General features: G+C 38.3%; 1 protein-coding gene across 5 annotated transcripts in view; it reads left to right on the top strand.

The window, feature by feature from the left end:
- Positions 1–20,584, top strand: part of MAST4 (microtubule associated serine/threonine kinase family member 4) — a 130,251-nt gene that overhangs the window by 23,300 nt on the left and 86,367 nt on the right. For 2 of the 5 annotated variants that reach the window (XM_017747068.1, XM_017747069.1), the window contains exon 2: positions 20,517–20,527. The exons of the other annotated variants lie outside the window; for them this stretch is intronic. In XM_017747068.1, the coding sequence (XP_017602557.1) occupies positions 20,517–20,527 (11 nt within the window). The remainder of the gene's footprint in view (positions 1–20,516; positions 20,528–20,584) is intronic. 5 annotated transcript variants of the gene reach the window in all.

Here is a 20,584-nt window from a genome sequence, read left to right on the forward strand (position 1 = left end):
TGACTTCTCCTGGTCTGGAGCTGCTGCCAGCGGTGAGAGCCTCTCCTTGCGAGGCCGTTGGTGGTGGTTTTTTTAAACCAGGCGCTGCATATTACTCTACCTCCATTTATGTTTTCTTTTCTCCAGCCCTTCCAGCATCCTCCTTTTTTCCCCCCTTAAAGACACTTTCAGTATTCACTCTCAAGTGTTCGACCTTTTACTGGGAGCAGATATTCTTTATATGGGCAACTCAAGATAGCCTGCTTTGTTCGGTGTTCTTAAAGGGACAGGTTTGCATAAGTACTTTTTTTAAACAGGCTAGCTTGACATTTATTAGTACAGGAATGGCCTTTTTTATTTTTGTAGCATTTTCATTATTGTGAGAAGGGGGAAAAAAGGCTTGGAAATAGTAAATGCTGAGTAAAAGTTAAAGGGTTGTGCCATCATGGCAAAAGACTGACAAGCTTTCACATCATGGTCATTTTTTGTGCTGTGGTGGTCCTTTTGGATAAGTATATGTCCCTATCATAAGGAAAAGAAAAAATGTATAGAAGTTTGTAACTTTGTACACTAGTACCTCGTATGCCATTTTGAGACGTACCAGGTGTGGTGGTAAATTATGATATGCTTCTGACTGTGAAACTACCTTGAGTACTGGCTTATGTGTTATCTTTGGAGGACGTGCGAAAATGTTTCTTCTTCTGGCTAAAAAGCTGGCACAAAGCAAGCAGGATAGAGGCTTAGCAAAGTTGGTTTTTCTTAAGCCTGAGGCATTTATGGTCTGATTTTTTTTTCAAAAGGAAGAAAATGACTATCTGTTTAATGGCAGAAAGTTTAAAATAGGAAAAACAAATGGCCTGTTTTACATCAATGAAAAAACTGTTTCTTCAGTAAATATCTATTCTTTGTCTCTCCTACTTTGGGTAGCTGAAAATGCTGAGTTATATTACAATTATTATCCCTCTCTTGTAAATAATTTTTTGTTCTTACACAGCACTAACTGAGAATCCAAATACACCTTATACATTTTTCTGTTGGGGTTTTTTAAGTTGTCTTCACTGTTCTTACTCATATTGGGTTTGTAACTGTGTGAAGACTTTTATAAATGTATGGCTGTGTGGCAGCTTGAGGAGGAGAGAGACTTCATAGTTTTCACAGGAAGCTTGAAATAAATGTGTACCACTGGTTTCTTTGTTTTATATATTTGGATGCTGTCCTGCTTTTCAAACATATTTAATGCAATACTAGGTTTGTTGAAATATTTGAAAGACTTTTTAAAGCAGCATTGAATATTGTCTCAGTGTATCACGTGTATGGTATATCAGTGAACAGTACATGCCATATATGCAGTTATGTTTCATGTATTATAGAGATATTCAGTATTTAGTTCCCTCTGTGTAGCCGAATCAGTGTGTCACAGCACTGTGAAATGAAAAAGCTGGCAGTGGGATTTCAAGGCTGCTTACTTACTCTTAATGGGCCCAGATAACCCTCTGTTGTCAGGTTAGTTTTATCTTCTGAGTGGTGGGAACTTAGAATCTGCTGTGTTGATGTCTCTTGGGAAATGCTGTCCACACACTTGTTCAGCTCTCTTCGTAAAGGTGGACCTGCCCTCTCCCCCCTATACTCATAATTCATTTACTAATGTAAGGTATAAAACTTACAGAGCAATGAAACTGTCAGAAAAATAAAACCCAGCATGGACAGCGCAGATTCTCCTAGCTCTGCTGTAGAAATGGGTTTGGATTAATTAAGGTACTAGCTGGGTTTATGTGTTCTGTGCTGTATCTCTCCTGCACTGTCTTCACAGGCTCAGTCAGCTGTAGCTGTAGCTGCATGTGAAGACTAGAAGCATAGCTGCTTACTTTGCTTAACTTGCCACAGGATGCCTTCCCTTTCTTTCTAAGAGTGCTGCTGGTCACCGCTCATGTCTTGCAGCTTCCCAGGCATTTTAGATGCCTAAAGAGTAGGTTATGGAGTAGGACTTGAAGGGAGTCTAGTTCCTGTCATCTGAATCTCCTGCTGGGCTTAAGTGAAAGTTTTGGGTCCACTGATTCAAGAGAGGTTTTTTCTTAATAGTTAGACTGCCTATGAAACTTGTCTAGCCTGGTGCATGCCTAGGTGCTTCATGAAAACTTCTGAAGAAGCGTTTTTTTCTGGTTGTATCCACAGTTGGCTTTGGGACTGCTTGTCAATTTAAGAGCAGTAATTCTATGGTTTGGTTGGGAATTTTGCCTCTCAGTTATGTTCCTTTTGGCTGTTCAGTTATTTTTACCTATGCTGCCAGATTATTGTGGCCTGCTAGACCCTATTGTTTCTGTAAGCGCTATCCTACTTTCTTGATACTTGGGATGAAACTTGTCTGCTAGTACTGAATGAATTTTGTTTCTTTGTACAGATTTATTTGATGTAATCATTTATCTCTCTTTGAGGTTCTAAGAAGTAAACAGTGAAGAGATAGCCTCCTTCAGGAGCAGCTTTCCAACAGTAGGCTTAGCTGTTAGTTGCAGCAGCTCTTTGGGAAGTGATACCTGAATAAGAAATATCACAGCCTGACTTTCAAGTCTTGGAGTAGGTTTTCAGGACTGGCAGGTAGAAAAACTATCTTCAATTATAAATTGGAGGCATTTGTTATTCAAAATCCCTGAGACTGTAAATGCCATGGATTATACCATGTGCTCTTACACTGAAGAAATATGTGTGCCACCATAAAGAGAACTAGAGTGAGAGTGGGAGGGTCTATGTGTAGAGATCTATTTATAGAAATTGCTGTGTAGATTGACAAATGGATAAATGTGTGCAGATACACTTCTTTTTACATGGAAAAATCACTACTTTCTGCTTTGTTTTATGATACTTGTTTGGTTCTCTCTGACATTTTCACTCTTTGTGTCTGATTTTGTCTGCATATCTTTTACAAAACCAACAAACCAGTGATCATTTTTGTGGGTGTCCTCTTCTCTTGCTTCTTTATGGTAGTTGCACTTAAACAATGTTAGTACAATTGTTCTTCCTTTGAGTCAGAGTGGGATTTTTTTTCCCAAAGGTGTGAAATTCATGAATGCTTGCCCAGTTGCCTCTGAGCCAAAGTAGACTCATAGATGATTAGTGTTGAAACTTCATTTTATTTGTGTACAGTCACTGAAGTATTAGTGAGTCTTTCATGATATGAGATTAAAATATTCATCCATCATCAAGTATGTGTTCTGACAGTTCATAACCTTTCTGAAACCTTAAAAACAGCTGAAAGTTATCATTTTTATTGGAAAGAGAACAGAGTAGTCAAACTTTGTTGTAGTTGTATTAGTTTTGGGACAGCATGCTTCCTGGAAAAGCAGGTTTTTTGAATGTCTCTAGTTTGGTAGTTTGAATAGGTACAGTGATGTTAAAATGAGAATGTAAACTCTTGCTGTTGGTTTTTATGTAGACCTTTCTTTTTAACTTTGTCAACACAGTATACTATAAGTAACTATATTATAAATGGATTGTTTTATTTAATAACAGGTGTTAAAAGTGGTCCTGTTGATAATACAAGAAAACCAACCACACTTACATAAAAACAGCCACAAAAGTATTTAATTATGTTGATGTCGGCTGAAGATGTGTTCCAATTGAGTTATTTTACTCCTGTTACGTAACAGTAACCATCAGTTCAGACTTTTTTAACAAAGTGTTTCTTTTTGATGCATTTGTATTGTTTTTAATGTATGTTTGGGAGTGTGGTAATTTGAAGAGCTTCACCATTTCTTTACTTTCAACTCTCTTCATTCACCTTAGTTCCTACATGCAAGAGAGATGAGCTGTTATTCTAACAGATGTTGAGTAAGTTCAAAGAAGATTGTTATTCCTAAAACTGGGGGGATTAAGAAGTACATTTGTGCAGACTATCTGTGCTTCCAAACACACTGTCATTGAATATGTTTTGTTAGAAGTTAATCTGCTGGACTAATGATCCCATTGCTTTCTCTACTACCTAGTGGAGTGTTAATGTATCTTGGTAGTTGTATTTCCTTTCATTCACAATAAAGGCTGTGTGTTTGGGGGATAGTTTTACAGTCTCACTGTCAAATTGAATGTGTTGTTTTTATTCTGGTTTGTTTAATTGACCAATCTTTTTCTTCAGGTAATTAATGTATTTCAAGTTCTGCTTACAGTCTGAATGAGCCAACATTGTTTTTTAGCTTCAGCCAGACTGGCAGGGATTCATCTGGTCATGTTCCTATTTTTTGCTTTGTTTTCACTCTGATAAAATGTTATTCTTTTAGAATTATGTCAAGATCGTTAGGAAGTCACCAAAGGATCTTACTGTAGAAAGCCTGAGGAAAGCTGAAACATGAGCAAAATAAAAAAAAAACCATAGGTAAATGCCGGAACATGCTGAAAGAAGCTGTAATTGGTTTTTTTTTCCCCACTGTCATGGTTAATGTCTGCTGTGACACGTTAGGAGACAATCTTTGTTTTTCTTACGCAGAGAATTTAAAGGACAGTAGCTCAGACATCCCTTCATGAGCTGTGGTTGTTGGGACATGGTCTAGGCTCAGCGCACAGAAATTCAGTCTGTTGTATTTTGCTTACATCTGCTACTGATGTTCTGCAGTCATTACAGCTCTTGCTGTATTAGTCTTTGGCTCATCCTTCTCAAATGTTTTTTTAATCACACAGGAGCTCACCCATGCACTGATTAATAGTTGCCTCTTCTGATGCACCTCTTTTCAGAGAGCTTCAAACTTGTCAGTGATAAGCTGTGTACCAACTTGTGTGGCTGCACATACCGATTGATGGGCTTGCCTTTAGTAGCTCTTTGTCAAAGCTGGAAATGATGGTCAGAAAAGTGGATTTCAGGGGAGATTTCTGATGAATTGGGGCAGAGAGGAGCCAACTGAAATTCAGCAAAGGCAAATGCCAGGTCCTGCACCTGGGGAGGAACAAGCCCAGGCACCAGCACAGGCTGGGGCTGACCTGCTGGGGGGCAGCTCTGCAGCGAAGGACCTGCGGGTCCTGGTGGACACCAAGCTGTCCATGAGCCAGCAGAATGTCCTGGTGGCCAAGGAGGCCAATGGTATCCTGGGGGGCATTCGGAATGGCATTGCCAGCAGGTCATGGAAGGCGATCCTGCCCCTGTACTCAGCCCTGGTGAGGCCTCACCTGGAGAGCTGTGTCCAGTTCTGGGCTCCTCAGGACAAGAGAGACATGGAACTCCTGAGCGGGTCCAGTGGAGGCTACAAAGGTGATGAGGGGTCTGGAGCATCTCTTATGAGGACAGGCTGAGGGAGCTGGGCCTGTTCAGCCTCAAAGAGATACAACTGAGAGGGGACCTCATTAATGTGTATAAGTATCTAAAGGGTAGGTTTCAAGGGGATGGACCAGGCTCTTCTCAGAGGTGCTGAGCAGTAGGACAAGAGGTAATGGGCAGAAGCTGATGCCCAGGAAGTTCTGCCTGAACATGAGGAAGAACTTCACTGTGCAGGTGACCGTGCACTGGAACAGATTGACCAGAGAGGTTGTGGAGTTTCCCTCACAGGAGATGTTCAAGGACTGCCTGGACACAATCCTGTGCCATGTGCTGTAGGATGACCCTGCCTGAGCAGGGAGGTTGGACCAGATGACCCACTGTGGTCTTCACCCATTCTGTGATTCTATGAATTTGTTATATGTCGTAGTGCAGGAATGGTAATGATTTTGTAGGTTATGGACATTAAATCACTCAATATTTTGAGCCACTGTGTTTAGAATGTGAAGATACTGCTAACTGATTTAAGTTGGACATTTGAAATGAAGTTTATTAAATGGACCACACTGAAAATTTTGTAAAACTGATTGTTGCATGCAGTAGTTCTGTGTATATTGTCACATTATCTATAGGCTGTAGACCTAGATCGGGCTGTCATGTTACATGTCATTAGAAGAGGTTTAGTAGGAACTAGATTTGTTTGGAATGGCACCAGGAAATATGGCTGGAATGGCACCAGGAAATATGCATATTTGAGGAGAATCAGAAAATTCACATATCTTTGATTCAGCCTTATTCAACAGGCTGTGTCACATTCAGTGATGGCTCCTGGATTTTCTCTTGAGAACCTTTCAGAGGATACTTTTCCTTTGAACTTTTGCAATTTCACCAACTATGGTCATTGTGAAATTTTAAAGCTTTTGATCTCTATCATTTGCCTTTAGCCTGTGTTTAAAATAATGTATCAAAGAAAAAAATTTAAAAGGCTACCCACTGTGAATTTTGTTTTCTCCCCTCAAAAAAAAGTTGAAAATTATGTAAAATGAGGCACTGCTTGCAGGTAAGGAAATGGCTTTATATGTGTGCATTTTGTTAGTTTTTGGTTTGGGTTTTTTTGTTTGGTTTGTTTGTTGGTGGTGTTTTTTGTTTTGGGTGGGTTTTTTTTGTTTTTTGAGGTAATTCTGTGGATATTAGTTTGGTCTGGAGCTCACCTTAAGAGAGCTAATAAATTGAAAGTTACTTTGTTTGAATGTTGGTACTTGTCACCTGTGATTGTTTTAAGAGGCATTCAGGATATGCGTAACTGAGGAAGTAGTAGGTAGACTTCTTTTCCCTGGTTGCTTTCTTGCATGCATTTGGGAACAGTGCCTTGTCAGTCTTCCCTCTCTGGGTTGCTGGGCCCCCATCCTGCATGAAACTTGTCATAGGCTTATGAACAGAGTCCCACTTCTCACAGGAGATAGATTTGATATGTGAAAAAAACGCACTGCATTTTTTGTTTGGTTTGTTGGTGGTTTTTTTTCATGCATCCTTGGAAGAGAGGAGTTTATATGGTAATTACTTGTTTCATTAAAGCTATTAATCAGATACAGATTTCTGTAAGAAGTGTTTACTTTGTTTTTGAAATACACTTAAATATGATGTTTCTAAGCATGAGTTATAAGCCCTGAAGTTCTTATAGGGAAGATGGGTATAGTGGTTTGAACTACGTGAACTTCCTTTAATAAATCTGAGTATAATGAATTGGCTTCTAATTTAAGTTCTTCCTACTCTTAAACTCCTTTTGGAGCTACTGTTATTATCACTTATTAGATGAGATGCTAGAATGTTCTGGAAAGGTGTTCCTAAGTAAAAGTATACAGAAACCTCAACAATGGAAAACAAAAGGAAGGTAGTCCTAAGAATACTGTATTTTCGAAGTACGTACTTTAACCCTGAAACCTCCCTCTTCAAACTCAAGCTGAAGTCTAATGGAATGAGAACTTATAGGTGTGCCTCATGCACACAGAGAGGTTTGTGTAACTGGAAGCCAGGACCTTCTTCCAGCCAAGTTGTGATATTTTGACTAGAGATGCTATCAATGCCTCCCAGAGATGGCTTATCAGTGGCTCCATGAAGCATCTTTTGCACTATGGATAGCTAAACAACAGTGAGGGAAGCTGGCCCCAAAGGAAGTTTGGAGAGCAAATGGAGTATGAGAGATGAAAGTTTCACAGGAGGATTGTAGAAGAGAAAGTGTTGTGATTCAATCACAGGACGTGGATCTCCATAATATGTAGATTCCCTGGTTATTCTCTTGACAGAAAAATTTGTAACAGATATGTCATTTAATAAAACAGTGTTTTGGTTAATATCAATGAACCTAACCATCCAGAGTGAAGTTCTGCCTTGCGTCGTGGGTGTTCCCTGTTGATTGCAGTCCGTGCTGACTGAGAAAAAGCAAAAATCGTGATTAGAATTTTCAGTTGATAAAGATACCTTTACAGATTCTGCATAGTTCTGACATGAACCAAACAATCCAGTCCTTGATGACACAGAAGTTATATACTGATGATAAGGATAAATCAGACATATTTCTCTCAACAGCTGTCTTGGTGTTTACCAGAATTTGTCTTCAGGATGGTTTTCATAATGTAAATCTATACATGGCTTTATTTGGTTCCCTTTTTGGGAAACTGGAAGGAGGATGTTTGATTAGTATCTCTTTCATCAGAGAGTGCTGTTCAGTGAGAAGTTGTCATTAACAAATATCCTTTGTATTAATACTGTTAACCCTCTTGGAGTTAACTTATAAAAAGTAGATTGTGTATGTTTGTTTTATAGATTAGCCTTTTCAGTGACTCTAGGCCTGTTTAGCTCACTCTTACACATGGGTATGTCAAGGGAATTTCCATAAGTGCTGTAATAGGCGAAGGAAAAGCAGTCAGACAAGTCCAATATGCTCTATTCACCTTGTCTACGAACACCCCACGCAAACGGATGATTATGTCAGTTCCCTGAACCATCTCGTCCTACCACAGCATCTTCCTTTTGCATTACCCACATAACAAACAGAGAAAATATATAACACTTTTTTAAAGGAAGTTTGCATTGTATATTTTTTTCTTACCTGAGGCTGGGTGATTTGGTTTCATCCCTGGCCTTTCTGCCATGTTTGGATGATTGAACTGTTGTGTTTGGAGGCATTTGCTCCCCATCTGTGACCTATGAGTAACTGGAGAACAGCTCTGTTGGGAAATACACTTCTGTCTAGTTTTTCCTTACTGCTTGGTTGTGTCTCAGATGTGTTATTCTGTCTTGTCAAATGTCAAAATATTATCATCTTTTGTAAGGCTTTGATTTCGATCTGTGGGAAAAATTTCAAAACAGAAAAATGAAACTTCTTCCTGTTTGGTTTGGGGTTTTTTTGGTTGTTTTTTTTTGGTTTTTTTTAAGTTTGAAAATTGTATCTTCACATTATTTCTTCTGTGTCTTCTTCAAATCTTAGAAGAGCAGGATTTTTTTCTCTTTTTTTCCCTTTTTTTCTGTAAAGGAAATACAAAACATACTTGTGTATATGAATATACTAGGTTACTTTTTAAAATATATAATTGTTTGTGTGGGTCAGACCTAAACATTCAGCATTATCTACAAATTAATACCTTTTAGCGATCATATGTTTCCTTCTTCTGATTCATAAATTATAAGGCAAGAAGAAACCAGTAGGATCACCTTCTGACACTCTACAGGAAGCAAGACACAGAGTAACAGTGTTAGAGGTTTAGTAGTTTGGCCCTCCCAGACAATGTGACATGTTTGTTTAATCATTGATGAGTTAGCAAAATCTGAAAAATTTGACACTGTTCAGGGCAACTTTATTTTGTTTCTCGTTGCTCCTTAAGTGAGCTGTGTTTTACCACTGCTAATTTATTGCTGATGCTATTATCTCTCACACTAGCCTTAGTAACAGCCTCAGAGACATTGGGCCAGTCTCTTTATAAACACAGAAAGTGTTCAGTATGTTCTTTGTGACTGTGGCTGCCTAAATCAGTACAAGGGCCACCACATGGATGATGATAGAAGAAAACAATCTAAAGAGAGGTCCAAAAGACTGTCGGCATTTTCTGCCTCAGTTGGTATGGAAAAATTAATTTTCCCTTCAAGTCATACTGAGGGAACAATAGCATTGTGTTCTCTAAAAGACACCTGCCCCAGGAAGCTGGCTGATGAGCTGACAGCACGGCCTCTTTGTGTGGTGGGAGTGCTTGGCCCGGGTCCCTGTGGGAGTGTAGGATGTGTATAAGGACTTGGTGGGAGGAAGCTGTGTGCTGCTTTTCTCTCTTAGGTGTGACAGACTGTCTGAAAAGATGGAAGGGTGTGGGAGTTGTATGAAGCAATGTGTCCTGCTGAGGTGATGTTGGAAGACTGTAGTGCAGTGGGAGGCAAAAGCGTGCCGTTGGTCGTGTTGATGGAGACTCTTAAGTTATTTGTAGAGCTGCTCCCAGGTTTATCTTGTAGGTAAATCAGCTAGATCATTGCAAAAAAAAAAAAAAAATACAGGAATGAAGTAAAGCACAAGCAGTATGGACAGGGACATGTGGCGGTAACACCCAGTGCGTGTTAGAAATCCAGCACCCTAATGCAATGACTTGTTGCTGGACATTGTTTTAGTATGGGGGTAGCATATGCCTGTAGAATAAGAGTATCTGCCAAGTTTCAGATGATTTGAAGTTACAGTTTAAGCTCTTTTTTTTAATAGGTATATTAAGCACGCATGGAACGGAAGATACAGAATTATGAAAGTGTGTTGCCCAATTTCATGGAAAAGATAGTATGAAAAAAATCCCATTTTTTAGTTACAGGCATTTTTAATGTTAGAGGAAGGATTGGAGTTTGAGAACTGGCTCATTGTTCTGTATTACATAGTGGCCTCTTTAGTTTTCATACATTTATAGACATTTCACCTGAACAGTTTGTGCTGTAGGGTTATTTTCCTACAAAATTTGTATTCTTTTATAAAACCACTTTTGTAATAGATACCAAGATTCTGTAAATATAAAACTCAAAAAGCATGAGTTGATGATTTCACTTGACATTAACCATGTTTAGGGCAAAGGCAGAAAATATTATCAATACACCTATTAAAGATAAGTGAAGACAAGTGAGTATAGGACTTGAAGTACAAGTAGTTAAAAGACAATTCATTACAATATGATGCGGAAGGAATGTGGTGCTTCATGTTCTTAGGATAAGACGTGCAGTATCAGATTTTTGCTTTTAAGGCATTTGCTTTTTAATTGCCTTTTTTTATGTTAACAACTCCTATTAATTTACTAGCTTCTACCTTTATTAGGCAATGTATTCTTCTACGTCCTGTCAAAAGTAAGAGCTACTGTTGCCTCATAAAAAAGGTAGAGAACAAAGGAGACTCATGTAGAATGTGAATTTATTCCTGTCTTTGTGTCTTGACTGTGACTATGAGGGTACTAAAGTAGTTTTTACCAGTGTCACATTTTTTCCTTTTTCTCAAACCCTCTGACTGTGGTGTTCGTAAGACCTAAGGCATTTTCCAAACAAAAACAAAGGCTGCAGAAATGGTGGTTTTATGCTTTATGAACATTTTATGAACATCACTTCTTCAGGCATCCTTCTGCTGTGATGCAAATAGAAACCTTAAATTAGCTAATGGGCTAATGGGCCGGATGAGTAGTGAGTTGATTACTCTTCCTGATGGCCAAAAATTGTAGCACACCCTTTTCTGTCACCTTACCTCATCCACACCCTATTCTAACCTGTTGGAGATGTTTGTCTTGTCTATGTGTTGGGCCTGGATTTTTGGGCTTGTGTAAGCTCTTTGGAGTGGAGGCTGTCATTTGTTGTGTTCCTGTGGAGAACAATGAGGACTCTTAGCACAACTGCATATATAAGAAGTAATAATGCTTCTCTCCACTGGGCTCTGTTGCATGATGGACCCAAGTGGTTTTGTTCTTGAAAGTCAAAAATGTGGGGTTTCCTCAGTTATGACAGATTTTCTCTCAAAATACTTTTCTTTTAGAAGTCTTGGGACAAAGCTGTCTATTTTTTCAGAGTTTCTGAAAATTCAGTCAATTGCAGCTTAAAGGAGGAAGGCTGCAGTCTGAAATCATTGTACAGTGTTGGAGAACAAAGAGAAAAATCCAGTTACTATTTTTAGGTAAAATCTTGAGTAAAAGCATCTGCAGCACATAATCATTTATTCCAAAGACTTTTCAACCAAAAAGCACCATTATTTCTACCTGTAGTAGCATAGTTGATTTTTTTTGTCTGTGAGTAATAACCACATGGCTATAGGGACATACTTTGGTGCACCTACAATTTTCTGTTTTCATATGTCCTTGTAGAAAATAAAAGATATGTAGAAAACAAAACTGCAGATTATTTTTTTCACACGTTTGATGCATGTTAATTGTGGAATAGAAAATGTGCTATAATGTTACTGTAGTTGGTGAGTTTAGTGGTTTCCAAGGTTTTCAAGCATGTGTGATTTCAAACATAATGTATGATTAATTTCAATTGATTTGATGTGTTTGAACAAAGCTGGAAAGTACCTTCCTGTAACACTGTAAGGCAGTAGTCTCTATGCTTAAGGCTTATTGTTTTTTTTTCCTTCCCTTCTGCTAGCACACTGAATTTATAAAATGACCGTATTGAACTATACTGAGTACTTTTTAAAATTTAAAATATTTGTATGTGTCGTGAGGGTGTGATGTAGTTGCTTGAATGTGAAAAATTGACTTCTAATCTTTACTGTGGCCACACACCACTTATTTGCCTTAACAAATAGAGTGAACTTCCATGCTTCTCTTTGCATCATCAGTGGTGGTAACCTTTTAACAAGATTATCAGTATAATTTACCTACTTTTTATACTTGCTTGGCCCATGATTTGATAGCTGTGTATTGCTAAATTTAATCTGAAATCATCCTCATCACACTTCATTGTCAGAGATGCTAAGTTCTCTTGATTGGTGGATTGTACATACATCGTGTGTTACAGACTTACTTTTATCAGTTTGGGAAGGTTTTTTGTTTGATTCCATCAAAAGAAAAGTTGCTTTTAAATCAGCATTGGTGGACAAAAGTTTAAGGTAATCAGGGGTTTGCTTAACACAAATATGCTGTCTAAATAATTGGACTTTTTCTTTAATCTTGTTGAGATCTTGAAGAGCAACTCAGGACTGAAGACATTCAGTTGATTTGGTTTCAGAATGTTCAGTAAGTTTCTTCACAAGTGTGCGCTTGACTGCATTTAGCTTACTCAAAGCAATGATCTCTAATGACCTCATGTGATTGTCAGCGCAGATTCATCTGCAAAACAGCACTGTGCCCTGCAGCACCGTGCTAGGGTGTGTGCTTAGCTCTGACTCGGAGGTGATCATCATTTCCTGCAGCAGCTGGTTAGCCCAGTGCTGCATAGCCCAAGATGTGAAAAAATCGCAGCGTGAGGCAGTGTGGCTGCAGGCATTTGGGCTATTAACGCTAGGCTGGTAAAGGATGTGACGTGTAGCTTTGTATCACATTGCAGCATGATTCCTGTCTCCAACACTGGTGAATGACATGTTTCTACTTTTTTACTTGTGGTAAAGTGTGCTGGGAGACATTAGTGAATAGGAAGATCAGAATTTGCCCTTTGGAGAGAGTGACTATGTTATCTGTTTCAAAAATAAGGCTGGTGTAACATACTGAGTAGTCAGAATTTAAAAGCAGAATATTATTTTCTGGTATTATTATTACTATAACTTCTTTTTAGAGCTCTGAATGGGAAATGCTTCAGTAGCTAAGATGTAATATCAAATTTAGAACTATCAGTAATGTAATGTTAGTCCAGCTTCAGTCTTACAGAAACTCTTGGGAGTTCAGACGATTTTTGCAGAATGATACTGTACCTTTCCTATGTTAAATAGGTGTGAAGCTGCTATTCTTGTGTTTGGGTTTCTTTATTGGAAAAAAAGAAAAAATAAAGAAATATTAGGAGTGTGAGATATGATATTTCTCTATAAAACACGAAGAAAAAAAGAATCTGCGTCACTCAATAAGTACTCTCCGTGGTTCTGTGGAACCTAATGAAGCACTTTGGAAGGAAGAGATTATGAGATTGCATTTGTTTTTCACCAAATTGTTGTATGCCAGTTTGCCGGTTAGAATCTTGGGTTTGGTTTTTTTATTCGTCATTTTTTAATATTCCGTTGTCATTGTTCTTCTGTATCAGCTAAATTTATGCTAGTCACAGTGAGGCAAGAGATTATATATCCCCATAAAAACAAGTCAGAGCTCTGTAAGCTGGGTTGAGAAAATGATCAGTCACTTTTTAATTGGTTACACACCCATATATACATTCAAGTAGTTGTCTAGCCCTCCTGAACTGTATGTTACCATTACCTACCTGCACAGACTTTCTCAAGGCTTTTGAAGGATTGAAAAATCATTTTGGTTTAATGTTTAGTTACGGATTTATAGAAGGGAGATGATTAAAAAGCATATGATATGTTAAAATTGTCTCATGTTTATGCTTTATCACTAAGGTCATATCTTCAAAGTCGTGATTTTTGTGGTTATGATTTGAAGAAAGGATAATACCAACAAATGTATTGATTCGTTAATACTTAAGACATTTGAGAAAATGGCTTTTGCTGACAATAATTTGTGTTTCAGAGGTACACCTATATTTGGTTTTCAAGCTGAATGTAGTCTTAGGTAATTTCTAATGATTATTTGAAAAGCTGAGCTAGAGCTTATGCTAATAGAAAATCTAATGTTTGATTCAATCACTGAACCAAATTAGAGGTTTGGGGCTTCTCTTTTACAAAAAACAGGAAATAAGGAATTAGTGTTCAACCTCTCAGTGCATTCTTCCTTACTCCTGAGAGGGTCAGAAGATCACAAAATGCCAAGTGTTGTAGTTCTACTTGAACCTGTCTCCATTATGTCAGACAGTGTGTGGAAGTTACGCCAAAGCACGTTTCTGGTGGAACAGGGTATTCCTTTATGAAAATTACTGAATTTATCCTAAACTGTAGATTCAGCTTTCTGTTCTCTTCAGCCATGCTGATTGAGATGACAGGTAATCTGCAAGACGGTTTTCTGTGGTGAAATCATGGATGTGAATCTTAGAATAGTAATGATGACACTAACCTCATGGCAGTACAGCTTACAGAATGTGTGAAAACTCTTTGATTTTTGCTTGGTCCATGTAACAGTTACTTGTCAGCATAGTAATATGTCTTAGAGAATTTGTGAAATGTGATGTGATGTAGATTTGGTCATTATGGATCCCATTTTTATTTTTTTAATGTACCCATTGAAGCATGTGTGATTTTTTTTTTCAAGTTTTTCATGTAAGTTTCATGGTTCTTGTTCAAGTTAACAGCTTTTGTGTAATGAACTGCTTATGAACAGCAAGACTTAATATAAAATCACCTTTTGTAGGAGGATTTCAGCTTTCCTCATTGACAACTTTGAGACAAATTTCCCGTTCCAGTTTACTTCTCCCTCTGTCATACTGCTGCAGTCCTAGACATTGCTGCTTCAATGTGGAGTTTTAGCAGAAGTTTGAAAGCCAATAGACAGCCAAAAGACAGATCTGTTCTTGGAGGATTATGAAACCTTGAGATATTTTTAACTATGGATACTAAAATTCTTGAAAAGATTGATGTATAAAGAAGAAAGATTGTACACTGGATTGGACTGTTGGACTTCGTATGCATCCAAGCTAGTGTTCCTTTTTATTTGGAATTAATTACTGCTGTATAAAGAAGTTAATTTTGCAATTGACTTTAGCAGAAGTTAATTTTGTCTGGTTTTAGATACTTACTGCTCATCTTAAATCTCTCCATTGCCAAAATAGGGCTTGAAACATGAACTTTTAAGAAAAACTGTCAGACCACAAAGCAAAAAACCAAACCCAACAATAATAAACCCTTACCCTCAAACACTGAAAACTTGGAGTATTTGAGTCACTGTATGAATCCAGAAGATGGATCTTGAAGACAGCATGTACTACATTATACAATTTAAAGCTTGACAGCAATGTACGCACTTTGGTTTCCTCTCCTTCAAATTTGTTGGCAGTTCTCCTTGTATTGAAGCAGATATTGTTTAATCAGTTAAGTTAAAAAACAGATGTTAACTGTCTTGTGTTGCGTGGTTTGACAAGCAGTATTTCCTGTAGCATCTCAGGTGGTTCTTGTTAGTGCCAGCAGCACTGCTAGATCTGACACTGAGCTATTGCTGCTGTTGTGTCACAAGGGCTGTGGGCTGTCGTGGCTGTGGACAGTAAGTTAACTGATGTGTTCAGAATTAGAATGTTTACTATAATTACCACTGCTTGCTTTTTTGTCTCTATGGTGGATGTTGCTTTACTAGTCATTTTATGTAATACTTCATTCTCGACACATCAGGGTGAATTAAACAAATCTTCATTGTGAAATTGTTCTTCCTCACACTGTTAGCTCATACCTATTTACACACTATAAATCATATCCTTGCTTCATTTTCTTTCTTTTCTTCTTCCTTCTACACTGAGTCACTGGCAATTGCTTTCATGAATCTTCTGTGACCTACTTCTATTTGTGAGCAATTAGTACATTACTTTGGTGGTAAAATAGTCCTTTACTGGTATGAGTGTTCTTACAGGGCAAAGTACATGCAAAAGATTTTTTTCATAAATTGCTTGTATAATCTGTACTGTGTTTAAGATGGACCTAGCCTTTTCCCTGTATTCTTGTAGGATATGTATAGATATATAGATTTAAGTCTGGTATAGAAAGTATATGAAGTATACAAGGTAATTTTAATTTTTTTTTTGGGGTCTTGTTTCTGTGTTTTTGGATTTTCAGGAAGGAATAAGGTGTTATTGACCACTGAAGTGGTTAGGAGAGATGTAAATGAGAAATAATTTTTACTTGATTGTGGAAATTCTACTGTTCTTTGTAAAACTGTACTCACAGTAGGAAATCTTGGTAAAGACATACTATAAGTTGATTTTGTGGGCCAGATTAATTCATGGAAGTATGTTTCACTTCATTACAGCTCTGCTTGGAAACTTGTACTGCTGAACGTGTACTGGTTTTGCTAGAAGGATGCTACTAATTTTCCAGTTTCACTCAGTGGATTTTCATTAGGCATAACCATGTGAATAAATTTAAAGTCATACTGTGTTCTAGTCATGCTGGGTCAGCAGCTGTGGGAGGGAGCTTGAAGTATACCATTGCAGAGAAGGATTTGCCTTTCCCTGGGTCATGCATTGTTTCTTCTCAGAGCCTGTATGATCCAGCACTATGGTGTTTTGATCTGCAGAAAACATATCTTGGACCGGCTAAAGGGGTTCTAAAGTTGAACGGTGTTTGTGATTCAGAGACTTGGATTACTAAAGTGGCATAGCATGTCAGAAGGAAGGGATGTTTGATGACATAACATGAATGCTTTATCAGTACTTTATTTGCAGTGGCCTGGATAATTTGTTTCTGACCTCACTGAGTCACTTGAAACATGAAGCATATGCCACTGAAACTTTTTTTCAGTACCGTGCCATTCTATTTTTAATACTATAAATGTGCATGTATATATAGTGCAGGTCTGTGGCAGCACACTGAAACACATAAATCATCTGATCTTCCCTGGCTTGTGTGGTGCTTGATGATTAAGTATTACCATAAAAAAAAATATATATATATAGTGAGTGGATGTCAGAGGCCTTGTGTTGTCATCCCCACTCATGACTATGCCCGGAGATGTTTGAATTGCTTCACTAGAGATTATTCAGATGTTTGCAATTACCTCACTGTGACTTTGCAGTGTGATGATCTGCGTGTGTAATAGGTTGCCTTCCTCAGTAGGTGTATTGCCATGTGGAGCTGAAGTTTGCTTCCTAGACTTAGTCTGCATGCTGGGTTTTATACAGGGGTGATAATTTGAGCCATAGTATCAAGTTAATGTTGCTGACACAGCTTTCTAAGTACACAATTGCAGTTGAAAAAGGCACTTTGTATTCTCATGATTTGTTTTTATTTCCTTCTGGGGAAATTCTGAACCAGTAAAAGACTTTTATCCTGTGGTGTAACTTTGTGTTTAGAAGGAAGATATGCTTATGTGACTATACCAGTTTAGATACACAGCTGACTCTTAAGTGTGGATTCTGTATATCTAATAAAAATTTGTGGGGAGAAAAAAGATCAATGTACATTTGTAAATGGTGTCAGATATATGCCGGCACATACTTAATTTTTTTTCTGTTAAATTTCTCATTAAACTTTGTTAAATAAAAAATAATGATCAGTAGCTATGTCTGTTACATAAGCTCAGTTTTAATGTGGAAAAAAGCTAGATCAGACATAGCCATTTTTTATAACCATTATTTGTTGTTTTGCTGCTGAAGGGATATAGCTGTGCTTGGGAACTCCAGTACAGACAGATTCTAATTTGTTACTGCTCCATATGACTGTGGGGAATGCCACTTTGCTGGCTGCAGGTATATGTGTAGTGGTCTCTTAACATTATGACTGTAGAGTGTTTGGTCGCTTACATTTTAGCATAACTTTGCAGACGTCTGGTTGCTACAGAACAAGCACCCGCTTCATGAAAGCTGCCATAGCTGGCATTAATTGATGCCCTCTGCCGCAGGCTCGACAGAGACCAACAGCTGAATGGGCACAGTGAATGGATTTCTTTTTTTTTTTTTTTCACCTTCCCCTGGGAAAGTAGTGCTTCTAGATGCTTAATTATGATTAATTAAAAAAATTTTGGTCAGCTGTCAGTGGGAGGGAAGGAGAATGTGGGTCTCAGTAAAGAGAGGAGTGTCTTTTGTTTGCATACTGAATTTCTGAGCTGCAGTCAATGTGTGCATGCTCAAATGTGGGACACTGATGGTGTTGCCAGAGGTCTTGTGGGAACAGACGTAGTTTTGAGGTTGAATGGCTTCCACTTAATTGTTCATATTCAGTCTCCTAACCAGTAAAGGGCATAGTTTTCAAACACCCACATTTTGCCCTAAATAATGGCTTTAATTTTTTTGAAGTTTTTTTCTTTTTTCCTTAAGTTGAGTGCATTAACTGCTTAAGCATTACTGACTATTTACATCCAAACAAAAGGCAGGACAGAATATTAATTGCTAAGTTTTTATATTTCTTGTATAGAAAATGTGACAGTTATATAATATTGCCTCTGGCATTTTTTAAAAACTGAGAAGGGAAAAGGAATAAGACCACTTTTCCTGTTAATTGCATTGATTCCCTTAAAGACAAGATGCGAATTTATGTTGCATTGTTTAAAATAAGGCATTTATTGCAAATATTTTGCAACTGTCCTATTTGTCTGAAGGAAGAAGATAAACAATAGCAATTGGTGTGAAAGTGCTGCTGAAGGGATGAAGCTCATTTCCCTTACATGTCAAATGCTCAGTAGGCAATGTGCTTTATCACTGAAGTGCTTTCCAATCTGTAGATGTGTATCCCCACTTCTGGTTCTCAAGAGGTTAAATAGTAACTTTATCTTAGTAGGAGCGTGTGTCTTCTAGAGACTATGCTCTTTTAAAATGCTTTTCCCACCTTTGTTTTTCTCCCTGCCCAAGTGGGAATCCTGTGCAAGTAGGAATAGAAGAATTCAGACTCTTGTCCTACTGGGTGTGATAATAAAAGAATTCAGACTCTTCTACTACTGTGTTTGATCCACTATATAGTTTTCTTTCAGTCACATGCCTTACCTGTTCATTCCTTAGATCTTTGATAGTATTTGCTAAAGTTTTGAAGACAACACATTTAATTCATCGTGTGCTGCCCCTCATAGTTTTGAGAGAATCGGAGCTACCAGATTTATCAAAGAAGGAAAGAAGGAGTCTGGACTTACTACTCTTTTGAGTAAAAATAAGTTATTTCTACTGAATTATAGGAGAAAGTAGTCAGGTATAATTAAAATTATTTTAGGGATTAAACCAGAAGAGAACTACTGAATTAGAACATAAACCCATGTAAAATCTATCTCGTTTAAGCAACTCCCAATCTTCTACCCTTGAATTTTAGTATTACTTAAGTTCTGCTACTTAAAGATTATTAGGGGAAAAAAAGAGTGGGGAAGGGATGTGGAAAACAAAGGGGAAAAAAACCCTTAAAACTGTCCTAAAAATATTGTAAAATAATGTAGGAAAAAAGTATTTCTAGGACCTTGTCTTTTAGTGGCTTTTCTCCTGGGGCATGTCTCTGGAGTACAGTTCAAAGCCAACAGTGTTTTGTGTGATAAAGGGTGCTGTGTAGACTTCTGTGTGAAAGTAGCCTTGGCAGTATACATTTTTTTAATGGGTACAAATGAGCAGAGGAGGTTGAAAGGAAGATGAAGCACAACTTCCATAGCAAGAACCAGAGCAAACTAAATAGTTTCTTGTTTTCTTCCCCCAGCTGGAAATGATTTGGTCATTTTTGAGGTGTCTCTTAGACATCTACCAAGGAAGTAGGCTTTTTAGGCTGGCTGCATGTAACTACATAATTTCAAAACGTGGCAGACTTTAATCCATTGAGTACTGACACCATGCAGACACTTCTAGCCAAGAGAAGCACTCCTTAAAGTTCCTCTCCATGCATTTTGGGGAATGTGCTCGCTGCTATGGAGAGGCCTGTATGGCTTATCATCCTGACCTGCCGATCCCTAGATACATGGTAAGTTAGGATCAGTGGTGCTCCAAGCAAGTAAGAAGCAAAGAAGCCCAAGAGGAGGTAGGTCTAAGGGGAAAACAGAATGAGAAAGCAGGAGAGAAGGTGAACAAGGTTTCACTGTGGTAGGTAACTGGACAAACAGGTCTTTGGTCTGTAATTTGGCGACACTCCCATGTTTTATCTAAATTCTGAACTCTGCCGTCCTCAGTTTCAACCGGAGTTAGAGAAAGCTCAGGATATGTGCTTGGCTCCCTGGCAGTACTGAAGTGTCCTGGGAACTGGCTGTGGTTAGTCCTTGAATCTGGATATGGATGTTGTTGAAAGGAAATATGGCTGGGACAGGACCCGTTTGTTTATTGGTTTTGTTTGGGGTTTTTTTTTGAAGGCACTGGCTGGGTAAAAGTTGCCGTTGTATTGACTGCTCTGTTCAGTGTAAAAGTGGAAAAGATTATTGTTCTCATCAGGGGGAATGGAAGGGTGAGGAGGAGGTCCCTCAGCTGCCGCTGAGTCTGACTGCTTGTGTTGTGAGCAGCAGTGACAGGGCCCCAGCCTAGCTCCTGAGCAAGGGATAGAGCCAGTGGCAAGCATCTCCTGTGGCAGTGTCTGTACTACAGCCTGGCAGACAGCATACCAGCCTGAGGTGGAGTGGAGGCTCCGGAGGAAATGGCATCCTACATCCTGACTCTCCTCCCTGTGCTCCCTCAGTTTCTCCCACGCTG

The sequence above is a fragment of the Corvus brachyrhynchos genome, unplaced genomic scaffold, assembly GCF_000691975.1.
Source record: "Corvus brachyrhynchos isolate BGI_N302 unplaced genomic scaffold, ASM69197v1 scaffold131, whole genome shotgun sequence".
In the NCBI taxonomy this organism is placed as follows: domain Eukaryota; kingdom Metazoa; phylum Chordata; class Aves; order Passeriformes; family Corvidae; genus Corvus; species Corvus brachyrhynchos.